The 20,835-nt window shown below is 41.3% G+C and overlaps 1 protein-coding gene across 5 annotated transcripts; it reads right to left on the reverse strand.

Moving 5' to 3' along the window:
- Nucleotides 1–5,129: 5,129 nt before the first annotated feature.
- On the reverse strand, nt 5,130–8,683 carry LOC122056522 (pyrophosphate-energized vacuolar membrane proton pump-like). Of its 5 annotated transcripts, XM_042618505.1 has the most exons (5): nt 7,250–8,683; nt 7,103–7,179; nt 6,798–6,897; nt 6,291–6,384; nt 5,130–5,455 (listed from the first exon to the last, which is right to left on the reverse strand). In XM_042618505.1, exons 1-5 carry the CDS (start codon nt 7,280–7,282, stop codon nt 5,427–5,429), a joined length of 333 nt encoding a protein of 110 aa, XP_042474439.1. In that variant the 5' UTR covers nt 7,283–8,683; the 3' UTR covers nt 5,130–5,426. The 5 variants fall into 5 exon arrangements, with proteins under 5 accessions (XP_042474439.1, XP_042474438.1, XP_042474436.1 ...); XM_042618504.1 differs by lacking the exon at nt 6,291–6,384; XM_042618502.1 differs by lacking the exon at nt 5,130–5,455 and having other exon boundaries at nt 6,296–6,604; nt 7,103–7,160.
- Nucleotides 8,684–20,835: the final 12,152 nt, after the last annotated feature.

The raw sequence follows: 20,835 nt of genomic DNA on the forward strand, positions 1-20,835 counted from the left end.
ACACATCCATCCCGCACCTCCTTGTCGCCTTCCTTCACTATAGCTTTCCTTTTCCTTTATCTGTAGTAAGAGGAAATGCAACTATAAGCGGATGCTTAGTAAGCGCTGTTTACTCACAAAACTCAATGTGCATGTATATATATATATATATATATATATATATATATATATGCCAAAAACTAAAACAGAATGCTTTTAAAGAAAAACTACTCATGCTCTTCTAATAGCAAAGGAATCAAAACATACTGAAATGCTAAACATGTAGGGCTGCTCATCTAATATCAAATAAATAGTAAGAAAAACTAAACAACATGCTAGAAAAGAAGAACTAAACTCGCTGATTTTTAAATCCATGAGAAACTTATTTCATTTATTCCCAAAACTTATACTCTTATACTTCAAAATAATAATCTCTTGGGCCTGGGCTTAGTAGCATTGCGCACTCCCTAATAGAAACTGAGGTAGTGAGTCACTAGTCCTACGAGAGTAAAGACCTTGGTCTTACCAGGGCCGAAACCTCGGAACCGGTCACCTAGATTTGTTTAACGACAATCTCGGAAGTCGGGTACTAGCCTCTTCAAGTAAAATACTTGTTACTTGTTAATACTTCTAATAAAAGAAGGCCTTATACAAAACCGCAATGCTTAAACAATTCTAAAACTACAATGCTTAAACAATTCTAAAACTACAATGCTTAAACAATTCTAAAACTGAAATGCTTAAACGAAAATCTGCATACAATGCTTAACAAATATCTGCATACAATGCTTTTTTCTTAAAGCCGTTCACACTAAACAAAGCCAGAAAAATGATAACTCTGCACAACAGATGCAATAAATCTACACTACTACTATAGGCTATTCACGCCTGGTTACAAATCAGCAAAGGACCTACAGTTAATATGAAATTGGTGGCTGTTCTTGCTCAATATTCACAAAGTAATTTATACTAGAATTGCTAAACTAGATAGAGAAAAGATCTAAACTGCACGTTAAAGAAATAGTAATAAAAGATCTACCGAATACTCCCAAAACTAAGGCTATTCATGCCCATTGCACAACACAAACAAACCCAAAATAGTAAGCCCCAAGGGCTGTTCGTGTCCCTCTTGTAGCACAATCAAGTTAAGCTTGCTGGAATTTTAAAACAAAACTCATGTAAAACTTGTTCAAAGCTTATGCTTTTATAGAGTGATAGAAAGCTTTAAGCATGCTACAATAGAAATGCAAAGGAGAAGGAAAATCTTGAAACTATTCTTAAACCTCTAACAAACCAATTCTATACAGCATATTCCGAAAGCCAAGAATATTAATTTAATCCCTAGCAACCTCAATTCGGTACAGCATGTTTCGGCAGTAGAGAAAAGAAAATCGAAGCTCGAAACTACCCTTACTGCAGGTGAGTAACGCTTACCTTTATTCCCTTGACTCATAGCCGAGATAGGCTTCTAGGGTTTTGGATAGCTCAAATTTTCCGGCGACTCCTCGCGTCTACACGTTCTCCTTGACGAGAGGATCGTGAGGATGTGAAAAACCCTCGGATTGACCCTTGGCTGGCCGCCGGAGATGAAGCCCTAGCTTCCTTCTTCGTTTTTGCCCGAGCACCGCCGTCGCACGCGAGAGAGGAGAGGAAGGGTTAGGTCACGGGCAAAAATAAAACATCAACTCCTCTCTTAACTTATTCCTCTTATACTTAGGTATTTTCGGTTATCTACTACTGCTTAAATTATTTTCGCCCTTTATTTGATCAGCACAGCCCTGCTGGGTTCCTGGTCATCCGAAACAACTTAAGACTTTGCTTAACTAGAGGTCTCCGGTTCGAACCTCGACCCAACCTCTTTTTGTCTCAACTTTGTTTCTTTTGGTAAAAATACCAAACGAACTCCGAAAATTACATAAAAATACTCTAAAAATTTCTAAAAATCTCTAGAATATTTCTAAAGTATTTCTAAATATTTTTAAATACTATTAGGACTCCTAATGAGGAAATTTGGGTTGTTACACCACTCAACTTTATTATCATGTCGGACTAAGTCCACCTGCAGGGTTTACATGATAATCCTTATGAGCTCCTCAAGGGGACATCATCAACCTAAATAATTAGACATAGATTCCTTCTATAATCAACAACACACCATATAAAGAATACTATTTCCCAACTCATCAGACCTATTGATTTAATGAATAAATCTCATCCATTGATAAGTTAAAGAAATAAATACTAAGTATACATGCTTGTTATTATATAGGGATTAAGAGGAGGCACATCCATAATAACAGAGGTTCTATTCTTTTATATAGTTAGTATAAATCGAACAACCTCAAATGGTCCTACTCAACACACACATAGTGTACTAGTGTAATTTTATAGTCAAGACAAACTAATACCAAATTACACTACAACCGTTCCAATGGTTTATCCCAATCCATCTTGGTTATGAGCCACTATTTATATTTTATAAGAAACCGATAACATGATCTTCTGTGTGGTACCACACACCATGTTATCTACAATATAAATTAAATGGACAAATACATTGACATATATATAAATATAAAATACAATCATTTGACCAAAGTGATTCTCATTTCAAAATATTTCAAAACATATGTTCATACAAAAGCTAGGCTAATAACATACATCCCAACACCCTACATAAGGAGTTGTGTACTTTTGTATCGTCAAACGTCACCTATAATAGGGTGGACTATAAAGTTGATCACTAGGTATGCAATAAATTAAGCGGAGGGATGTTAGTGATGTAGATGTGATCTATCCCTTCCATATGACGGAAGCAATATCTGTTGGCCATTTATTTAGTAGGACACAAGAATCTATGACCATACTCAAGTGAGTCAATATAAGATATTGAGCTTGTTTGTTTAATATATCTACTTAGAGATCAAGAAACACAAAGATTGATAAGAGAATGACACGGTCTATGCCTCATTGATCAATCTAGATATCAAGGATAGAGGGGCCAAGTCTTACAAGATAATAGCCACGGACAGGTTAGGTCGGATCTTGACTTTCTCATCACTTGGGTAGCAATGATGCATTGCTAGATGCCACTCATTTCTTATGCATCGTAAATGTTGATTTGGATACATTGCCAACGTTACGAGAGCCTATTGGGTCACACACAAATAACATATTAGTTTAGAGATGAGTATTTTAGTTTGACTAAGATACTAAGGATATTAAGAATGATGGGTAAACCCAAAGTGTTGGTGTCATCTTAGTGGTGATTAACACTAGTGCTAGTTGAAGATTGTTAGTAATTAGCTCTAAGAGCCAATCATGAGATGATTAGACCTTTTGGGTTACTCATTGAGTTAGACTCAAATGAACCCACTCATTAGATTGAGTCCAATCCGAATTAGACACATTGGATTAATGGGTTAGACTCAATAGGTTAGACTTGTTGGGTTATTGGATTAATGGTTAATCCAATATAATAATCTAACCCATTAAGAGAATACAAAGAGACAAAAACCCTTGGTATTCATAGGATGAATATAAATAGGTTTTTTGGAATGAATTTTTTAATGAGATGAGAATTAGATGAGAAAAAGTGACTCTTGATCTTCTTCTTCTTCCTCCTCCTTCCTCCTTGGCTGAATCTTCAAGTTTGGCCGTACCATTTTTCTTGCTAGAACAAGAAGATGGTTCTTCTCTGAAGGCTTCGTTCATGTGATGAATGAAGGATGTGTTCGTGTGGATACCGTAGACCCAGTCGCTTGATCGCGTTGAGATCTGTATCTAAAGAAAAAGGTTGTTGTCGGGATAGCGAAGGGCACGCAACAAAGGTATACCTCTCACGTAAAACTTAGTATATGATTATTTTCTCCTTCACATGGATCTTTTGAAGAGGATCTAGTTAATTTTTCACTACTCTTAAGCATGTTTTGCGCGCTAGATCCCTACAAATAGACCTAGATTTCTCTTGAAGATAAGACTGAGAAAAGAATGATTAGCCTTCCTTAAAAGTGACACCATCAAAGATCTAAAAATTTCATGTGGGTGGATGATAACACTTGTAGCCTTTCTATGTTAGAGAATAATTGACAATGTTTGAATAGGTGCCCTGCAAGCCAACTATTAGCAAGGACTTTATTGACTCATGTAAATAAACATCATTTATTTTAATATAATTCAATTTAGTATAACTTTACTTTATCTTTATACACATGTTAGATGCTTAGATAAAGTTTTTGAATATACTATAGTGAGATGGGAAGGTACATATGATGACCATCATGAAATGCATCAATATTCATTGGATATTCTAAACATATTCCTAGTCACTTGGGCTACCTAATAAACAAGAATAAAAGGTCGCTCGAGTTAGAGACTAGCATTTGTGATGTAGTATGTACCATGTTTCATTGGTAAGGATATAGAAATGTTCAAGCATACAGATGGATGCTTATACGATGAGTTCATCGAACAACCCTCATACCGACTTTCTAAGTGGTTATCATTTATCAAGTGGATAAGTCTTTAGTTGTGATTGTACACTAGTAGTCCTTATGACCCAAGACAACATTGAGACTCTATATGTTGGGGTTATACTTTAATTCATTTATCGACTCCAATAAGAATCATTAGGTTGTGAGATTGGGTGTAGTAATGAAACATATAGGAGTCAGTGCATTATAGTCACTATAAGAAAACATGGCTTCAGAGACGAAAAAATCTGTCTCTTAAAGCTAATTTTCTGTCTCTAAAGAAAATTTGAGACGGAATCTTTCGTCTCTAAAATCTGTTATTGAAAGCCCCATTGCTAATTTAAGAGATGGAAATATTCAGTCTCTAATTTAAAAACAGATTAGAAATCAGTTTATAAATCTATTTTTAAATTGACCAAATTAATTTAGTTTCAAATACAAATTCCGTCTCTAAATTTTGTTTTAAATCCGTCATTAATATGTCTTAAATAATATATCAAATATAATTTTAATCTGTTTATAAATATGTTTATAAATCAATAGCTAATTTTTTTATTAAATTCTATTTATAGATTCTTATTTACATATTACCTTTACAAGAAACACTCACACATTTCAAATAAATTAAAAATATTTAAAATAACTAATTTCTAGTCCAAAAGTATAATACAATTAATATTGAGATAATAAATATTCACATCATCTAAATAAATTTCACCATAATCAAATTATAAGATACTGATAAATTTTTAAATCTGAGTACAATAATTTAATATATATTTCATCTATCACAATGCTCATGGGGATCAGATCCTTCTGGATATCAATGATTATATATTCCACCTCTTGAATCATCTTACGAACCATCTTCTTGAGTTTTTCTTCAATTTTCCTACCTTCCTTGATAAGCTTTTCTTTACAAATACCAATTTGTTGTCAATAAACTGGGTACCTTGCTTTTGTTTATGCATTCATTCAAAAACTTCTCGTCCCAAATATTTTTTCTACAATCATATATAAATATGTCAATATAAAATAAAACAATTGACATACAAATTTGATTATGCATGTAAATTGAAGAATTTTGAAAAATAAAACATTTTTAGGTAAATTATGAGTTCTTGTGTCATGTCGATGTTGTCAATGTTAAAATCTATGACTTAACAAGTACATGAATGGAAGATAACTTTTACAAGATAGAATGAGTTGTGAAAATGATAATCATGATGGCTGGATTAGTTGAATGCAAGATAATGAATAGAAGAATTGGTGATGAAAAAAATAAAGATTACTAGTATTCAATTTGAACATTGAAGCATGACAAAGCATGTCTAATCAACACACTATAAAACACATTGGAATCATAACAAATATCATAAGATATAGTACTAGTATCAACGTTGTCAACGCATTTTGGTGATTGAGAATTGCATATGCTTTTGTTATTCATATATACTACACTTTGTCAACATGTTTCATGAAACAAAATAAAAGAAAAATTACCGAATTGATCAAATTGAAACCTGGCATTTCTATGGGAAATAATATCTCATGACATTATATAATGTATGAAACAAATGACAAGGTGAGCAAAAGTTTAATCAAGTTTTGGAGCACATAATAAAATGAACAAGTTGTTTATTTTTTTTAAGGAAAACATCCTAATTGATGCTAAAATTTATCAAATCTCAATACCTAAACTAACATAAAATGAGCCATAAAGAAGAGGCACATGAATATTTCCTACAAAATTTTTGAAATGGTTAGGCAAAAGCAACACAAAAGAAAAGAGGAATAAATAAATAGGAGAGATTTGGGCTATTTGGGAAATAAGCATACCCACAGCAGCTAGATGCCTATGCTCAATAGTTTTAGGAACTTGATTATCAATATTTGATCCATAATCAATTGTCCATGTACTGCTACTTCTTCCCTAATGATGAAGAAGAAAGGATATTTCATCCAAAAAAAATGAAGAAGGATAAAAGAAATTTCAATAAAGGATATTACACAATGTATCCAGAAAAATGAGGAACAAACAAAAGCTAGATAAAAAAACTTATCTTCAAAAGATATGACCCTACAAAGGCTTCTTCTCCTTCTGACATTCATCTAGTATGCCTTAACAATGTTGGTTCAACATTATGTACAAGCTAAAATAAAAAAAAAATACATTACTTATTTTAAGGATAAAATAGTGATTGCTTCAACACCAAAGAAACAATATGATATGGAATGAAATAATGAATCATGTAGAGTAGTATCACCGTAAACAACATATTTTTCAAGCACAAATATTCCTGAAAGGTTTTAGAAATGAATTGATACAGATGTGAATAATTGTACCTCCATAATGTTGGGATTATTCCATGGCCCTTTGTTGAACTTCAAACATCCACCTTTACTAGAGCAAGTGCATAAGTCACTCAAGAAATCTAGTAGTTGGCTGAAATTTGAAGAGCATGCAATTTAACCATCAAAAGAACAAATATTAGTAGCATCACGAAGAGAAAGATATGACCATATAAAGAGTTGATAAGTTCTAGAAATGCACTCTAGAACTTTGTTCCCAGTATCTTCGTGATATAGTAATCAAAACGTATTGCAATAAATACCAGAAAATGAGACACTTTCAATATTAGAAAACTTACATGTATGTTTGAAGTTGTTTTTGGGTCAAGAAAACCTTTAATGGTGTTCCAAAGGAGCCTAGAGCCAGTAGAAAAGTCTGCACTTTAACAAGCAAAATATTGAAGAGAGGAATAACAAAGATGATGAAAATGGATAAAGTCCAATACCTCAGGATAGTAGTCTCCATCAAATTTCTGCATTTTGAGCAAAAGAACTCTAGCTATCTTGATGAAATTCTTTAAACCCTAACTTAGTGGAATGCAACTTAAAAGATCAGTATCGCGACTTGTTCAAGGGCACGCAATTGCTGTCAAATCATGGTTAATTCCAAAGGAAGATATTGAAGAAACAACTAGAGCTGCACATGAAGATTCAGCATAAGAGCCAAAGAGGTCTGGCCCCATTCCAGCAATGCCACCGACATTGTTGGCAACAACGGCTGGGTTCCTTGGATCATCCTCGGGAATGTTCCTCTCGACCTTCCTAACCAGATCAGCCCCAACATCAACAGCTTTGGTATAGATACTGCCACCAACCCTACCAAAGAGAGCCATGGAAGACCCACCAAGGCCATAGCTAGTGATAGCCTCAAAAAGACCTTCCCAGTCATCACCATAATACAATTTGAATAAGTTAATAGAAATAAAGAGAACCAAAAGTCCATTAGCGGCTAGCAAAAAGGCCATGACAGCGCCTGATCGGAATGCAGTGATGAAAGCCTGCCCAACACCCTTTCTTGCCTCAAGAGTTATCTTGGCATTAGCATATGTCGCAATCTTCATGCCAAGGAATCCAGATACCACAGAGGTGATACCTCCAAGTAAGAAAGGCAATGTGATAAAGATGGCATTGGCAAGGGCTGGCTTGCAAGTCTTGTCCTTACTGTAAGTGTAGGGTTGGCTCTTTGTGCTGAAGCCCTCGACGAAGCCAAGGAAGAGGAAGATCAGTATGGAAAAAATAGCCATAAAGATTCCAACATACTGGTATTCAGTGAAAAGGAAAGAAGTAGCTCCTTCCGAAATGGCTCTCTGGATCTCGGCACACTTGACGACCACGTTGTGATCATTGAGCCCCTCCTCCTCGTCGATCAAGTACTCGAAGTACCCATTCTTGCCAGTGCCCTCCGCGTCAGCCTCTGGCGGAGATAATCGCACCTTGGAGACCAAGAGCCACTGTAGGAGCGCGAACGCGATCCTGACGACGGTCGTCACCGGGATTAGGACATTGGTGAAAAGATCCAAAAGAATCGCCTCCCACATCACCGGATCTGCCACACCACCGTCCAATACGCTCGAAGATCGATCGATCGATCGACCAACACTGACGAAATTACTTCGAAGGTTTCCAAGCTCCGCCTCACGGACGAAATTGCATGTGGTTGAGCTCGCACCCGACCTCATGACCTCGTAACCTCCCTGCGAGGCAATGGCGGGCACAGCGAGGTTGCGCCTCTGTTGCCCTGTCGACAGATTGCGGTATCCTTTTTTGTTAAATCGTAGGGAAGCGATTGCACCCTACGCTCTTGTCGTCGTCCATGGCAGAAGACCACGAACAAGTAACGCTGCAGGGTCGCGTGGATGCGACGGGTGTCAAACGAGGAAGAGAAGATTAGGGATCGAGGAGAAAACAAATTTTATTTTATTAAAATAAAATAAATTTATAATTATCTAATAAATCCTTTCTAATTTATATAAATTAAAAATGAAATTTTATTTGTTTAATTTTTTTTAAAAACAAATCGTATTAGATTTCATTTTTAATCCATTTTTATTTTTGTTTATAAAATTATATTTATAAATTTGTTTCTAATTCATTTAAAATTCTATCTCAATTTTTTATTTGTATATTACATTTTATTTATGTGAAACAGAATGATAGTTCTATTACAAAACCGTCTCTGATTTACTAAAAGCTAAAACAGATTTTAATTCCAATTTAAAAATCCGTCTATGAAGCCCTTTTTTCTTGTAGTGAGTCAAGGATTCAGCATATGCCTATGAGTGTGAATATCCAATGTAATGTATTATTCTATAGTGTATAAAGCCTCTGATCAAAACTGTAAGATGTGCTTTAAGAAATGAGTTTCCTAGTTGCACATGCGATGTCACTATAAGATACATCACATGGTTGTTGAATTAATATACAACCCTCGATGTACCAATAGTTGTAGATACGACTGGGATATATGATATGAAGGGACCGGACTATACATTAACCATAATCGACTAATTCTTACAAGCACTATTCAATGATACCTGGGGAGTCATGGGACGGTGCTGCTAGACGCTTTTACCATGATTCGTTGGATGTTAATCAGAATTAGTTCTAACATCCTATAATCAAGTACTTGATCATAGGATAGGGCTATTAAGGGTATGCTTGTATAAAGGACGAGTATAGTCGTGAATCACAAAGAGTTGTGGACTCACAGCGAGTTGTATCCCTGAACCATTGAGGGTCATACAAGTATTAGTTTTCCTATTTCCCATTGAGAAAGTTAAATTCAATTAGTTGAATTTGGTAAATAAAGTTTGATGTGATCACATAGTGAATTGACAATTAAAGTTTGATATGATCAAATGTGATCATGATTATGATGGACTTACATTATTGGGTTTGAGAAATGTTTTAATATCTAATGGGTCAAGATGGAAAAAAAGAAAAATGACTAGGTTTAATTAGTTAGCCACACATGTCTCTTCATATTCCTTGGAGAGGTAGAGAGACACATGTTTATTCATCTTCCTTGGATAGATGAAGAGACACTCATCTCTTCATAACATTGGAGAGGTAGAGAGACACATGTTTATTCATCTTCCTTGGATAGATGAAGAGACACTCATCTCTTCATATTCATTGGAGAGGTAAAGAGACACATGTCTCTTCATCTTCCATAGAGAGTTGATGAACTATATAAAGAGATATCGATGTGGCCATCCTTGGAAAGTGTTGTCAAGAGTGTAGAAGTGAGAAAAGTAAGGTGGGTGAAGTGAGAAGTATTTTCTTCCAAGTTGCTGCCCGGTCTCAAGAAGAGAAATCCATCTCTTTGTCAAATGTTTGTTATGATAGTCTCGATGAAAAATGACACATGATCTCTGTTGGTGCGGTTAGCACTAACGGTCTAACCCAGGTTATGATGAATGACAAAATAGGTTAAGTTAGTCTTGTTATTGATCTAACAGTCTGACCGAGTGTGCAGGAGAAGCTCAGACAGGTCAATGGGCTGACCTGATGTTTGGGACGAAGTCCAGCTAGGTCGTTTTAAAAATTATTTTAAAAACTCTTTTAAAACTCTTTTAAAAAATTATTTTAAAAACTCTTTTAAAAAAATATTTTAATAACTCTTTTTAAAAATATTTTTTTAAAAAATATTTTAAAAACTCTTTTTGAAAATATTTTAAAAACTCCTTTAAAAAAATATTTTAAAAAATTATTTTAAAAACTCTTTTAAAAATATTTTAAAAACTCTTTTTGAAAATCTTTTTTAAAAAATTATTTTAAAAATTCCTTTAAAAAATATCTTTTAAAAAATTATTTTAAAAATTCTTTTAAAAATATTTTAAAAATTATTTTAAAAAATCTTTTAAAAATTTATTTTAAAAACTCTTTTAAAAATCTTTTTAAAATTATTTTAAAAACTCTTTTAAAAATCTTGCGATTAGGGCGGCGGTGGATTACTTGAAGACTAAAGGCCACCTTCCCGCCGAGCTGACCATCCCCCCAGAAGATCTGGCTACCGTGATGGGCACCATTCCTGATGCTCTTTTTGATTTTGACGTGTGAGGAGTATTTTTTTATCAACTTTTTTGTATCCTCGCCGTTCGGCAAAACTTATTTTTGCTGTAACTTCTTTTGTTTGCTCCGCGTTTGGCGTAAATAGATCATCTTTCTGTTCTTGCAACTTTTGTTTTGGCAGGCAATTTTTCTTTCGTCATGGTTAAAGTGTTCTTTAAAACTCCTCCGCTCGGCTCCATACTCTTATATGATCTCAAGTCGATTGTCTTCAAAAAACGTCTTTCGCCATGTGCCTGCATGGCCGCTCGGCGCGCGAACGTCATTCGTTCATGTGCTCACATCTTTAATTCTTATTAACCCTCTTTTACTTTGCACCTTACCTCAAAAGGGGGTTTCCATATATTTTTTCTAAGCGAGCCGCTCGGCCGTATGTTGGCATTAAAGAACAAGCTCTGTCGTCGGTCGGCTCTTACCGCCAGAATGTATCACGTGTATGGCTATCCGCTCGGAGGGTTTATAGACGCCGGCACGTCTCTCGATATTTAACGTCGGAGCTAGACGGTCTTCCGCTCGGAGGGTTTATAGACGCCAGCTCGTCTCTTGATTTTTAACGTCGGAGCTCGACGGTCTTCCGCTCAGAAGTTTATACACGCCGGCTCGTCTCTCGATATTTAACGTCGGAGCTCGACGGTCTTCCGATCGGAGGGTTTATACACGCCGGCTCGTCTCTCGATATTTAACATCGGAGCTCGACGGTCTTCTGCTCGGAGGGTTTATAGACGTCGGCTCGTCTCTCGATATTTAACGTCGGAGCTCGACAGTCTTCCGCTCGGAGGGTTTATAGACGCCGGCTCGTCTCTCGATATTTAACGTCGGAGCTCGACGGTCTTCCGCTCGGAGGGTTTATAGACGCCGACTCGTCTCTCGATATTTAACGTCGGAGCTCGACGGCCTATTAAGGCTAATTTTTATTATATACTCCCGAACGGCACGGGGTCTTTGCCTTCGAGCCTTTGGCTCGTATAATTATACGCACGGCCGAACGGCACGGGGTCTTCACGCAGTAGGCCGTTCGGGGGATAATGCTCAATGCATTTTTATCTTTTTGCTTCCTGCATTACAAGGACATAGGCGACTAGAATATACACAAAAATGAGTTACATCGGTGCACCTCTCATTCAGCTCGATAAGGCTGGAGATGATTCGCCGATCTAGCTGTCGTCCGTCTTGATCCTCCAAATAGTAAGCGCCCGAGCGGAGCTTTTTGATAACCTTGAAGGGGCCCGCCCAGGGAGCTTCCAGCTTGCCGACTTCGCCGACCGGCTTGACTTTCTTCCAGACAAGGTCACCGACCTGGAATGATCTAGGGATTACGCGGCGGTTGTAGTTTTGCTTCATCCGCTGGCGATACGCCATCAGCCGAACGAACGCCTTGGCTCGCTCCTCGTCGACCAAATCCAACTCCATGTTCCTCCGTTCGGCGTTGCCATCATCATAGCTCTGGATCCGGACGGACTCGACGCCGACTTCAACAGGAATGACCGCTTCGCCGCCATACAGCAGGTGGAAAGGCGTGACGCCCGTCCCTTCCTTTGCAGTCGTTCGGATGGCCCATAAGATGCCCGGCACTTCATCCACCCAACTTCCTCCCAAATGGTCGAGCCAAGCACGCAGAATACGAAGAATTTCCCGATTAGCTACTTCAGCTTGACCATTGCTTTGGGGGTATGCTACGGACGTGAAGTGTTGCTCGATGCCATAGCTTTGGCACCAATCTTTGAGCAACTTTCCTATGAATTGCCGCTCGTTTTTGGAAATCAGTCGGCGAGGGATGCCAAACCGACAGATGATGTGCTGCCATATGAACTTTTTGACCATCTGTTCGGTCATCCTGGCTAGCGGCTCGGCCTCCACCCACTTGGAAAAATAATCGACCGCCACTAGCAGAAATTTCCGCTGTCTGGTCGCCATAGGAAATGGACCAACGATATCCATTCCCCACTGATCGAACGGACATGAGACTGTTGATGCCTTCATTTCCTCTGCCGGTCGGTGGTAGAAGTTATGGTACTTCTGGCACGAAAGGCATGTCGGCTTGTATGGTTGGCCAGAAGTACCCAGCCAACAGGATCTTCTTAGCCAGCGATCGTCCGCCTGGATGTCCTCCGCATGATCCTTGATGTACTTCTTGGAGGATGTAAGCCGAGTCCTCCGAGCTCACGCATTTCAACAGCGGGCGTGAGAAAGCCTTCTTGTAAAGCTAATCGCCGATGAGTGCGAACCGACCGGCTCTCCTCCTTAGCAGCTGGGCTTCATTCTGGTCGGACGGTGTGGCGCCCGAGAGCAGAAACTCCGTGATGGATGTCCTCCAGTCGCTCGGAAATGTAAGGCCTTCCATACGGTCGACGTGCGCCACCAACAATACTTGTTCAATTGGCTGTTGAATAGCGATCGACGTTATTGAGCTCGCGAGTTTAGCTAACTCATCGGCCGCTTGATTTTCTGCTCTGGGTATCTTCTGGACAATGACTTCTCTGAAATTGGCTTTAAGCTTCTCAAAGGCTTCAGCGTAGAGCTTGAGCCGAGCACTGTTGATTTCGAAGGTACCAGAGAGCTGCTGAGTAGCCAACTGGGAATCCGAATGAAGCGCTACCCGACCGGCTCCCACATGCCGTGCTGCCTGCAAGCCGGCTATGAGGGCCTCATACTTTGCTTCATTGTTTGTGGCTTTATAATCCAGCCGGATGGACAAGTGCATCTTTTCTTCTTGATGGGAGAGCAACAGTATTCCAATCCCGCTTCCGAGCCGAGTGGATGATCCGTCCACAAATATTCTCCACATAGCTTCCGGCTCTGAATTCTGCACCTCAGTCACAAAATCTGCCAAGGACTGCGCTTTGATTACCGAGCGGGGCTGGTATTGGATATCAAATTCACTCAACTCCGTCGTCCATTTGATGAGCTGCCCGGACGCTTCTAGATTCAGTAATACACGCCCGAGCGGGCTATTGGTTTTGACAATGATGGTATGCGCCAGGAAATATGGACGAAGGCGCCGAGCGGCGAGGACCAGAGCGAAAGCCAGCTTCTCGAGCCCAGTGTAGTGAGATTCAGCATCTTTTAAAATAGGACTAAGAAAATACACAGGCTCTTCTCCGCTCGCTCTCACTAATGCTGAGCCGATTGCTCGCTCGGTTGAAGACAAGTAAATACAAAGTGGCTCACCTGTAGTCGGCTTGGCTAATACCGGGAGAGAGTTCAGGTATGCCTTCAAATCATCGAACGCCCGATCACATTCTCCGTCCCAGTGAAACTTAGTAGCCTTGCGCAAGATTTTGAAAAAAGGAAGGCTCCGATCAGCGGTTTTGGATATGAATCAGGACAAAGCAGTTATCCGACCGGTCAAACGCTGCACCTCCCTCAGGTTTCTTAGGGGCGACATGTCTTGTAGGGCTTTTACTTTGCTGGGATTTGCTTCAATACCCCGCTCGGTCACTATGTACCCCAAGAAACGCCCTCCTTTTGCTCCGAACAGGCACTTCTGGGGATTTAGCTTGACTCCATATTTGCGTAGCATTCGGAAGGTTTCTTCCATGTCTTTGAGGAGATCGACCGCTCAGACAGACTTGATGAGAATGTCGTCCACGTACACTTCCAGATTTCGCCCGATCTGCTCTCTGAATACTTTATTCATCAGGCGCTGATATGTGGCTCCCGCATTCTTCAATCTGAACGGCATCACATTATAGCAATAGGTGTCGTCGGCCGTCACGAAGCTGACTTTTTCTTGATCTTCGCGGGCGAGCGGCACTTGGTGATAGCCTTAGTAAGCGTCGAGCATACATTAATTCACAGCCGGCCGTAGAGTCCACTAGATGATCTATCCGGGGCAGAGGATAAAAGTCTTTCGGGCAAGTTTTGTTAAGATCCCGAAAATCTATGCATACTCTCCACTTGTTGCCCGGCTTGGAGACTAATACTACGTTAGCCAACCAGCTCGGGAACTGCACCTCGCGTATATGGCTGGCCTCCAGAAGCTTCTCAACTTCCGCCCGGATAATGACATTCTGCTCAGCGCTGAAGTCCCTTTTTCTTTGCTTCACGGGCCGAGCGTCCGGTCGGACGTGGAGCTCATGCCGTGCTATACTTGGTGAAATTCTGGGTAGTTCATGTGTCGACCAGACGAAGACATCATGGTTTCCTCGGAGACATTGGATCACCTCCTCTTTCTGATTCGCCTTCAGATCGGACGCGATGAAGGTCGCGGCCTCCGATCGGGTCGGGTGTATCTGCACTTCCTCTTATTCTTCGTAAACTAAAGAGGGAGGCTTTTCAGTTATAGCATTCACCTCGATCCGTGGCGACTTTCGAGCGGAATTTGCTTCTGCTCGGGCCATCTCAACATAGCATCATCGAGCTTCCAGTTGATCTCCTCGTACTTCTCCGACTTTGTCTTCGACGGGGAACTTGATCTTCTGGTGGAAGGTGGAGACGGCCGCTCAGAACTCGCTGAGAGCCGGTCGTCCCAAGATGACGTTATATGATGAGGGAGAGTCGACCACCACGAAGTTTGTTGTCCGCGTCCTCCTGAGCGGCTCTTCTCCCAGCAATATGGCCAGACGAATCTGTCCGACCGACTGAACTTCATTGCCCGTAAACCCGTAAAGGGGGGTTGTCATGGGCAGCAGCTCGGCTCGATCAATTTGCAGTTGATCGAATGCTTTCTTGAATATGATATTGACCGAGCTCCCTGTGTCAATAAAAATGCGGTGAATATTGTAATTGGCTATCACCGCTTTGATGAGCAGAGCGTCATCGTGGGGCACTTCAACTCCTTCCAAGTCCCCTGGCCCGAAACTGATTTCGGGTCCACTCGCCCGCTCTCTGCTGCAGCCGACTGCATGGACTTGGAGCTGCCGGACGCTCGCCTTTCTTGCCTGGTTGGAGTCTCCTCCGGTCGGCCCACCAGCTATGATGTTGATTTCGCCTCGGGGAGTATTGCTTCTATTTTCTTCTTCTCGGGCGGAAGGTCGGGGACGTTCCCTAGACATTCGGAGATTCTCCCGCCTCGGAGAGCGATGCCGCTAGGGAGTCGGTTGTTGCCGCCTGTCGGCTACCGTCCGATCGACTTCATGAGGCCTTTGCCGCCTGTCGGCTGATGGCGACCGACGCCCGACACCTCTAGGAACGGGGTGGGCAATTAGAGGAAGACTGTGGCAATCCTTGGTGTTGTGTGTGTCCGTCCGGTGGAAGGAGCAGAACATTGGGGTCCATCTCTTCTTTCTCCTAGGCCGCTCGGCTGCTACTTCTTGGACATGAGGTCTTGGATGAGCTCGAATTGCTTTGGCTCGGGGTCCTCTGGGTGGCTGATGAGCAACGTGCGACTTACGTTCGGCAGGAGGAGCCCGCTCGGCTGGAGTTTCTTTTTTCCGGGCCGCTTGCGCTTCCTCCACGTTGATGTATTCGTTGTCCCGGTGTAGCATGTGATCATAGTCTCGGGGTGGCTTTCGAATGAGTGATCGAAAGAAATCCCCATCCACGAGGCCTTGTGTGAAGGCATTCATCATGGTCTCCGAGGTGGCCGTTGGAATATCCATGGCCACTTTGTTGAACCGCTGGATGTAAGCTCGAAGCGATTCACGGGCTTCTTGTTTGATGGCGAACAGACTAACGCTGGTTTTTTGATAGCGCCGACTGCTTGTGAAGTGGTGGAGGAAGGCCGTCCGGAAGTCCTTGAAGCTTGCGATGGATCCGTCCGGCAACCTCCGAAACCAACATTGAGCCGATCCAGATAGGGTGGTGAGGAAAACCCGACACTTTACCCCATCTGTGTATTGATGCAGGGTTGCCGTGTTATCAAACTTGCCCAAATGATCATTCGGATCGGTGGTTCCATTGTATTCGCCGATCGTCGGAGGCACGTAGTGCTTGGGTAGAGGGTCTCGTAGAATAGCCTCTGAAAATTGGCGATTAATCCGCTCGGGAGATGAGTCCGCGCGGGGGGCTTTTCCTTTTCTGTCCTCTCGTCTAGGCATTTCATCCGAAGAAGATCCCTGATATCTATGAACTGCTGCGGCTTCGGGGGTGCGGAATAGAGCCCGATGAAATGCGACGGTGGCCTGTGGTGCTTCCGCTCGGCCACCAGATGCTGACGTTGCTTGCTGCTCCGGCCGCTCGGCTGTTGCTTTCTGTTTTTGCTCCACAAGCTTGGCGGCCCTCAACTCGATCAGAGCGTCGAGTTCCTCCGTTGAAAGCGTCACCGTGTGTTGTCGTCCAGCCTCGTCCATTGTTTCCGTTCGGATGCAGGAGCGTTCCCACAGACGGCGCCAAATTGATCCTGTCCGAAAGCTGAATCAATGGACGCTGGGCACGTGGCGCTCCCCGGCTGCTGACATGGATCTTCGACTGGTTGCACAAACCTCCTGCAAACCTGCACAGAAGTCGGGCCGGGAAGGGGTTCCCAGCGGCGACCCTCCGACGCTCAAGTCAGGTAAGATAGTAGTGAAAACAGTGGCTCCAAAGTTGTCCCACGCGTACCTCCGGCGAAGTATGAGACTCTTTATATAGAGCGGTGAAAGAACTCCTGCACGTCCACCGAGGCACATACGTGTCCGCAGCTCATACCTCGGTATGTGTCTGTTAGAAAGCTTACCTGACGCCATACTGCTACAGTCCAAGCACGTCTTCGATGGGACAACAGAACACCTCGTTGTCAGACTTGGAGTATGGCCTAGCCATAGAACTTGACAGCTGTCATAAGATGTTCTTGTCCCTCTCTACCAATCACAGGCCAGGGCGTTCGGCAAGTCGGCTGGACGGGGAGTCCGTCCGGCCAGCCCTCATCTTAAGCGCTGGCCGGACGACACTCACATCCCGTCCGGCCTGTCATTGGCATCGATATGCTGGGGATATTTTCGGTAGGATGCTATGTAGGGACTGTTTAGCAGTATGTCACCTTCTCTTAGGCCTTCCGCTAGGCTCTTTGCTGCTGTTCAATTGAGCGTCGGAACCCCGACTTCTGTCGGGGCGACTTTTACCATCGGCTATTCACCAGTCGGCCGGCCGGGAGGTCGGCCCCTCCTTCTCCGATCGGCCACCTGACTTTTTGACTCCTGCGTGGCATTAACCCCTCAGAATGGGGGTCCCCTGTTCTAACCTCCGGATCAACTTCATTTGAAGCTTAGAGCAGTCCTCTTTGGAGCTGTTGTACAGTACGAGGTTGCCTAAAGTTTCTGTAGATTTATTGAAGTGTCGGTGGTAAAGCATGCTTAAAGGTTTCCTTTACTCTATAAAAACATAAGCTGTGAATAAGTTTTTGTGTATAGGTCTTTATGTTAAAGTATTACAGCAAGTTTAACTTGGCATAGATAAGGCATGTGGGTTAGATTCTTTAGTCTTATGATTTAGCATGTTGTTGGGCTTTCCTATTTGTTATTAGTTAAGCATGTGTAGTTTCTTTATTACTAGAATAGCATGAGTAGTATTGAATTATTAATAGTATGCAGAAATTTATTAAGTAGTATGCATATTTTCGTGAGTTATATATGCAGATTTCTATTTAAGCTTCAAGGCAGGTTCTGTTAAAGCTTATAGTATGCAGAATTTTGTAGCGAAGTATGCAGAACTTTAGTGCAGTTTAGATCTCTTGGTTGTGCAGTTTAGTACTTCAATGTTAGAAATTGTTTTAAACATTTCAGTGTCTTGTTAAGAAGCATTCTTTTATGAGAAGTATTAACAAGTATAAGAAAGATAAAGAAAAGAAAGAAAAAGACCAAGGCCTTAAGTAGATCCCAAAGTCAATACTTTAGGAATTTTGGCACACAAGGTGCTAAAGAAAATGCCGAGGCATTATATAGAAGTATTAAAAGATAACAAGTATTTTACTTTTATCAGTGGCCCTGTACTGGACTCTTAGTTGTCCTTGGGTTGGGCTCCCATAGTCGTCCCTAGGTTTAGATAACCTAGTAGTAACAGCACGGCCGACGGTCGACGGTCGACGACCCGAGGGTCGTCAAATGGGCCTCTAAATGGGCCGCCAAAATGGTCGGGTCGTTACAAAAGTAAAAGCAAGTACAGTTGTCGGGCCCAAGAGAAGTTGATTACTATTTTGAAGTATCATAAGTATAAGTTTTTGAACAAGTAAAGCAAGTTTTACATAAGTATAAAGTATTAAAGAATAAGTTTTAAACAAGTGAATTAAAGAATAAGTTTAGAACAGATGAATTAAGTTTCACTTTGTTTTTAAAATCAGCAAGTTGAGTTTTCTTTTATGCTAACATGTTATTTAGATTAGCTTACTATTCTTTGCTATTTTCTGAGCATGAGTAGCTTTACATGTTTAGCATTTCAGCATGTCTTGTTCTTTTATTAGTAAATGAGCATGAGTAGTCTTCAGTAAGTAATCAGTGAGATCATGTTATAGATATATGTACATGCATATCGAGATTTTGTTAGTTAGATAGCGCTTACTAAGCATTTTGCTTATAGTTTGCATTTCCTCTTACTGCAGATACAGGAAAAGAAAAGTGTTAGCAAAGGAAGGCGACAAGAAGGTGCGGATAAATGTGTGATGCCAGGACTATGGAGAGACCTGGGAAGTTTGAGTTTTCATGTTTAGTGGATAGAAATAGTTGAGTTGTACCTTATGGTTTATGTCTTTTTAGATTGTATTTTCATTCCGCATTGTTAGTTTGGTTATTTTCCACTGTTGGAGTTTTATTCATTTGTTATTGCTAGAATAGATTTTTTTTTTTGTTGTGTCTTATAAACTGCATGGTTGTTTGATAAATGTTCCAGCCGCCTATGGCTGTGTATATTATGTTATGTATTAATGATTATGGTCACCAGTGCAGGGGAGATTCTGTCGAAATTTTTCGGTAGGGATTCCTCGTGGTTTTTAATTATACTGGTTAAGTAGAGTTAGTAGTTAAGTAACGGTCACTCTTAGAGAGTAGTAGAGTATTAAGAAGGGTGGTTGTTACACGTCAGTGCTAACCGACGGATTTAAATAATCATTCAACCGTTTCCCACATAATTGAATTCAGTCGGAAATCCGCGAAGATCCGGGTTAGCGGGCTTCATAGATTACCGATGGAATTAAGTTCCCGTCGGGCAACATCGACGGAAGTGGGTTCCATCGGTTGGATTCCCCGTTAGATTTTAAACCCGTTAGATTTAAACCCGTTAACCGGAGGTAGTCACCGACGGAATTATTAATTCCGTCGGTAATCACCGACGGAATTAACAATTTCGTCGGTAAGCACCGATAGAATTAGGGGTTCGTCGGTAAATACCGACGGAAACCTAATTCCGTCAGTAATGCACGTTAGAATTAGGGCATCAATCGACTTTCCTCTTCGTGCGACCCCTCTCTCGGCGATTTTCCAGCGGCGATCTCCAGCAAACTCATGCCCTCTCCTCACGTTCACCGCGATCCACGTGGCCTCTCTTTCGGCCAGCGGCCACCGAGGCCTTCTTGCGGCCAGCGGCCGCCGCGGCCTGCTCGCGGCCAGCCGCCGCCGCGGCCTGCTCGCGGCCAGCCGCCGCCGCGACCTGCTCGCGGCCAGCCGCCGCTGCGGCCTGCTCGTGGCCAGCGTGAAGGCGGAAACAATGGTGAAGGTTTCGACTGAAGTATGTCACACATTTCCCTCCAACACTTGGAGCTCCCTTCGCAGGAGCTTTAGCGCATGATCGGAAACTCTCATTGCATCGTCTTTGAGATCCACCATGTTAACTTATTAAGTTACCTTCTACCATATAATTTGCATAATAATACACTTAAAAGTTTGGCTACACACTTGAGATAATTGTCATGCTGAAATCTAGTGATTAAACTCCTTGAAATGGACACAATAAGGTCAAGAATTCAACATGCAATGTTTAACATACTGAATTGCCTTTTCTAATTTGCATAATGGGAAACTTGAAAATTTGCCTCATCATTGAGACTGTTGTACGGAAATCTATTGAATGCACTCTTTGCAATCAGTACAATTAGATTTGTTAACATGATAAATAC

The sequence above is a fragment of the Zingiber officinale genome, chromosome 3B (genome assembly GCF_018446385.1).
Source record: "Zingiber officinale cultivar Zhangliang chromosome 3B, Zo_v1.1, whole genome shotgun sequence".
Taxonomy (NCBI): domain Eukaryota; kingdom Viridiplantae; phylum Streptophyta; class Magnoliopsida; order Zingiberales; family Zingiberaceae; genus Zingiber; species Zingiber officinale.

Coding starts and splice junctions, on each gene's coding strand:
- LOC122056522 (XM_042618504.1), bottom strand. CDS start 8,482: ATGAGGTCGGGTGCGAGCTCAACCACATGCAATTTCGTCCGTGAGGCG.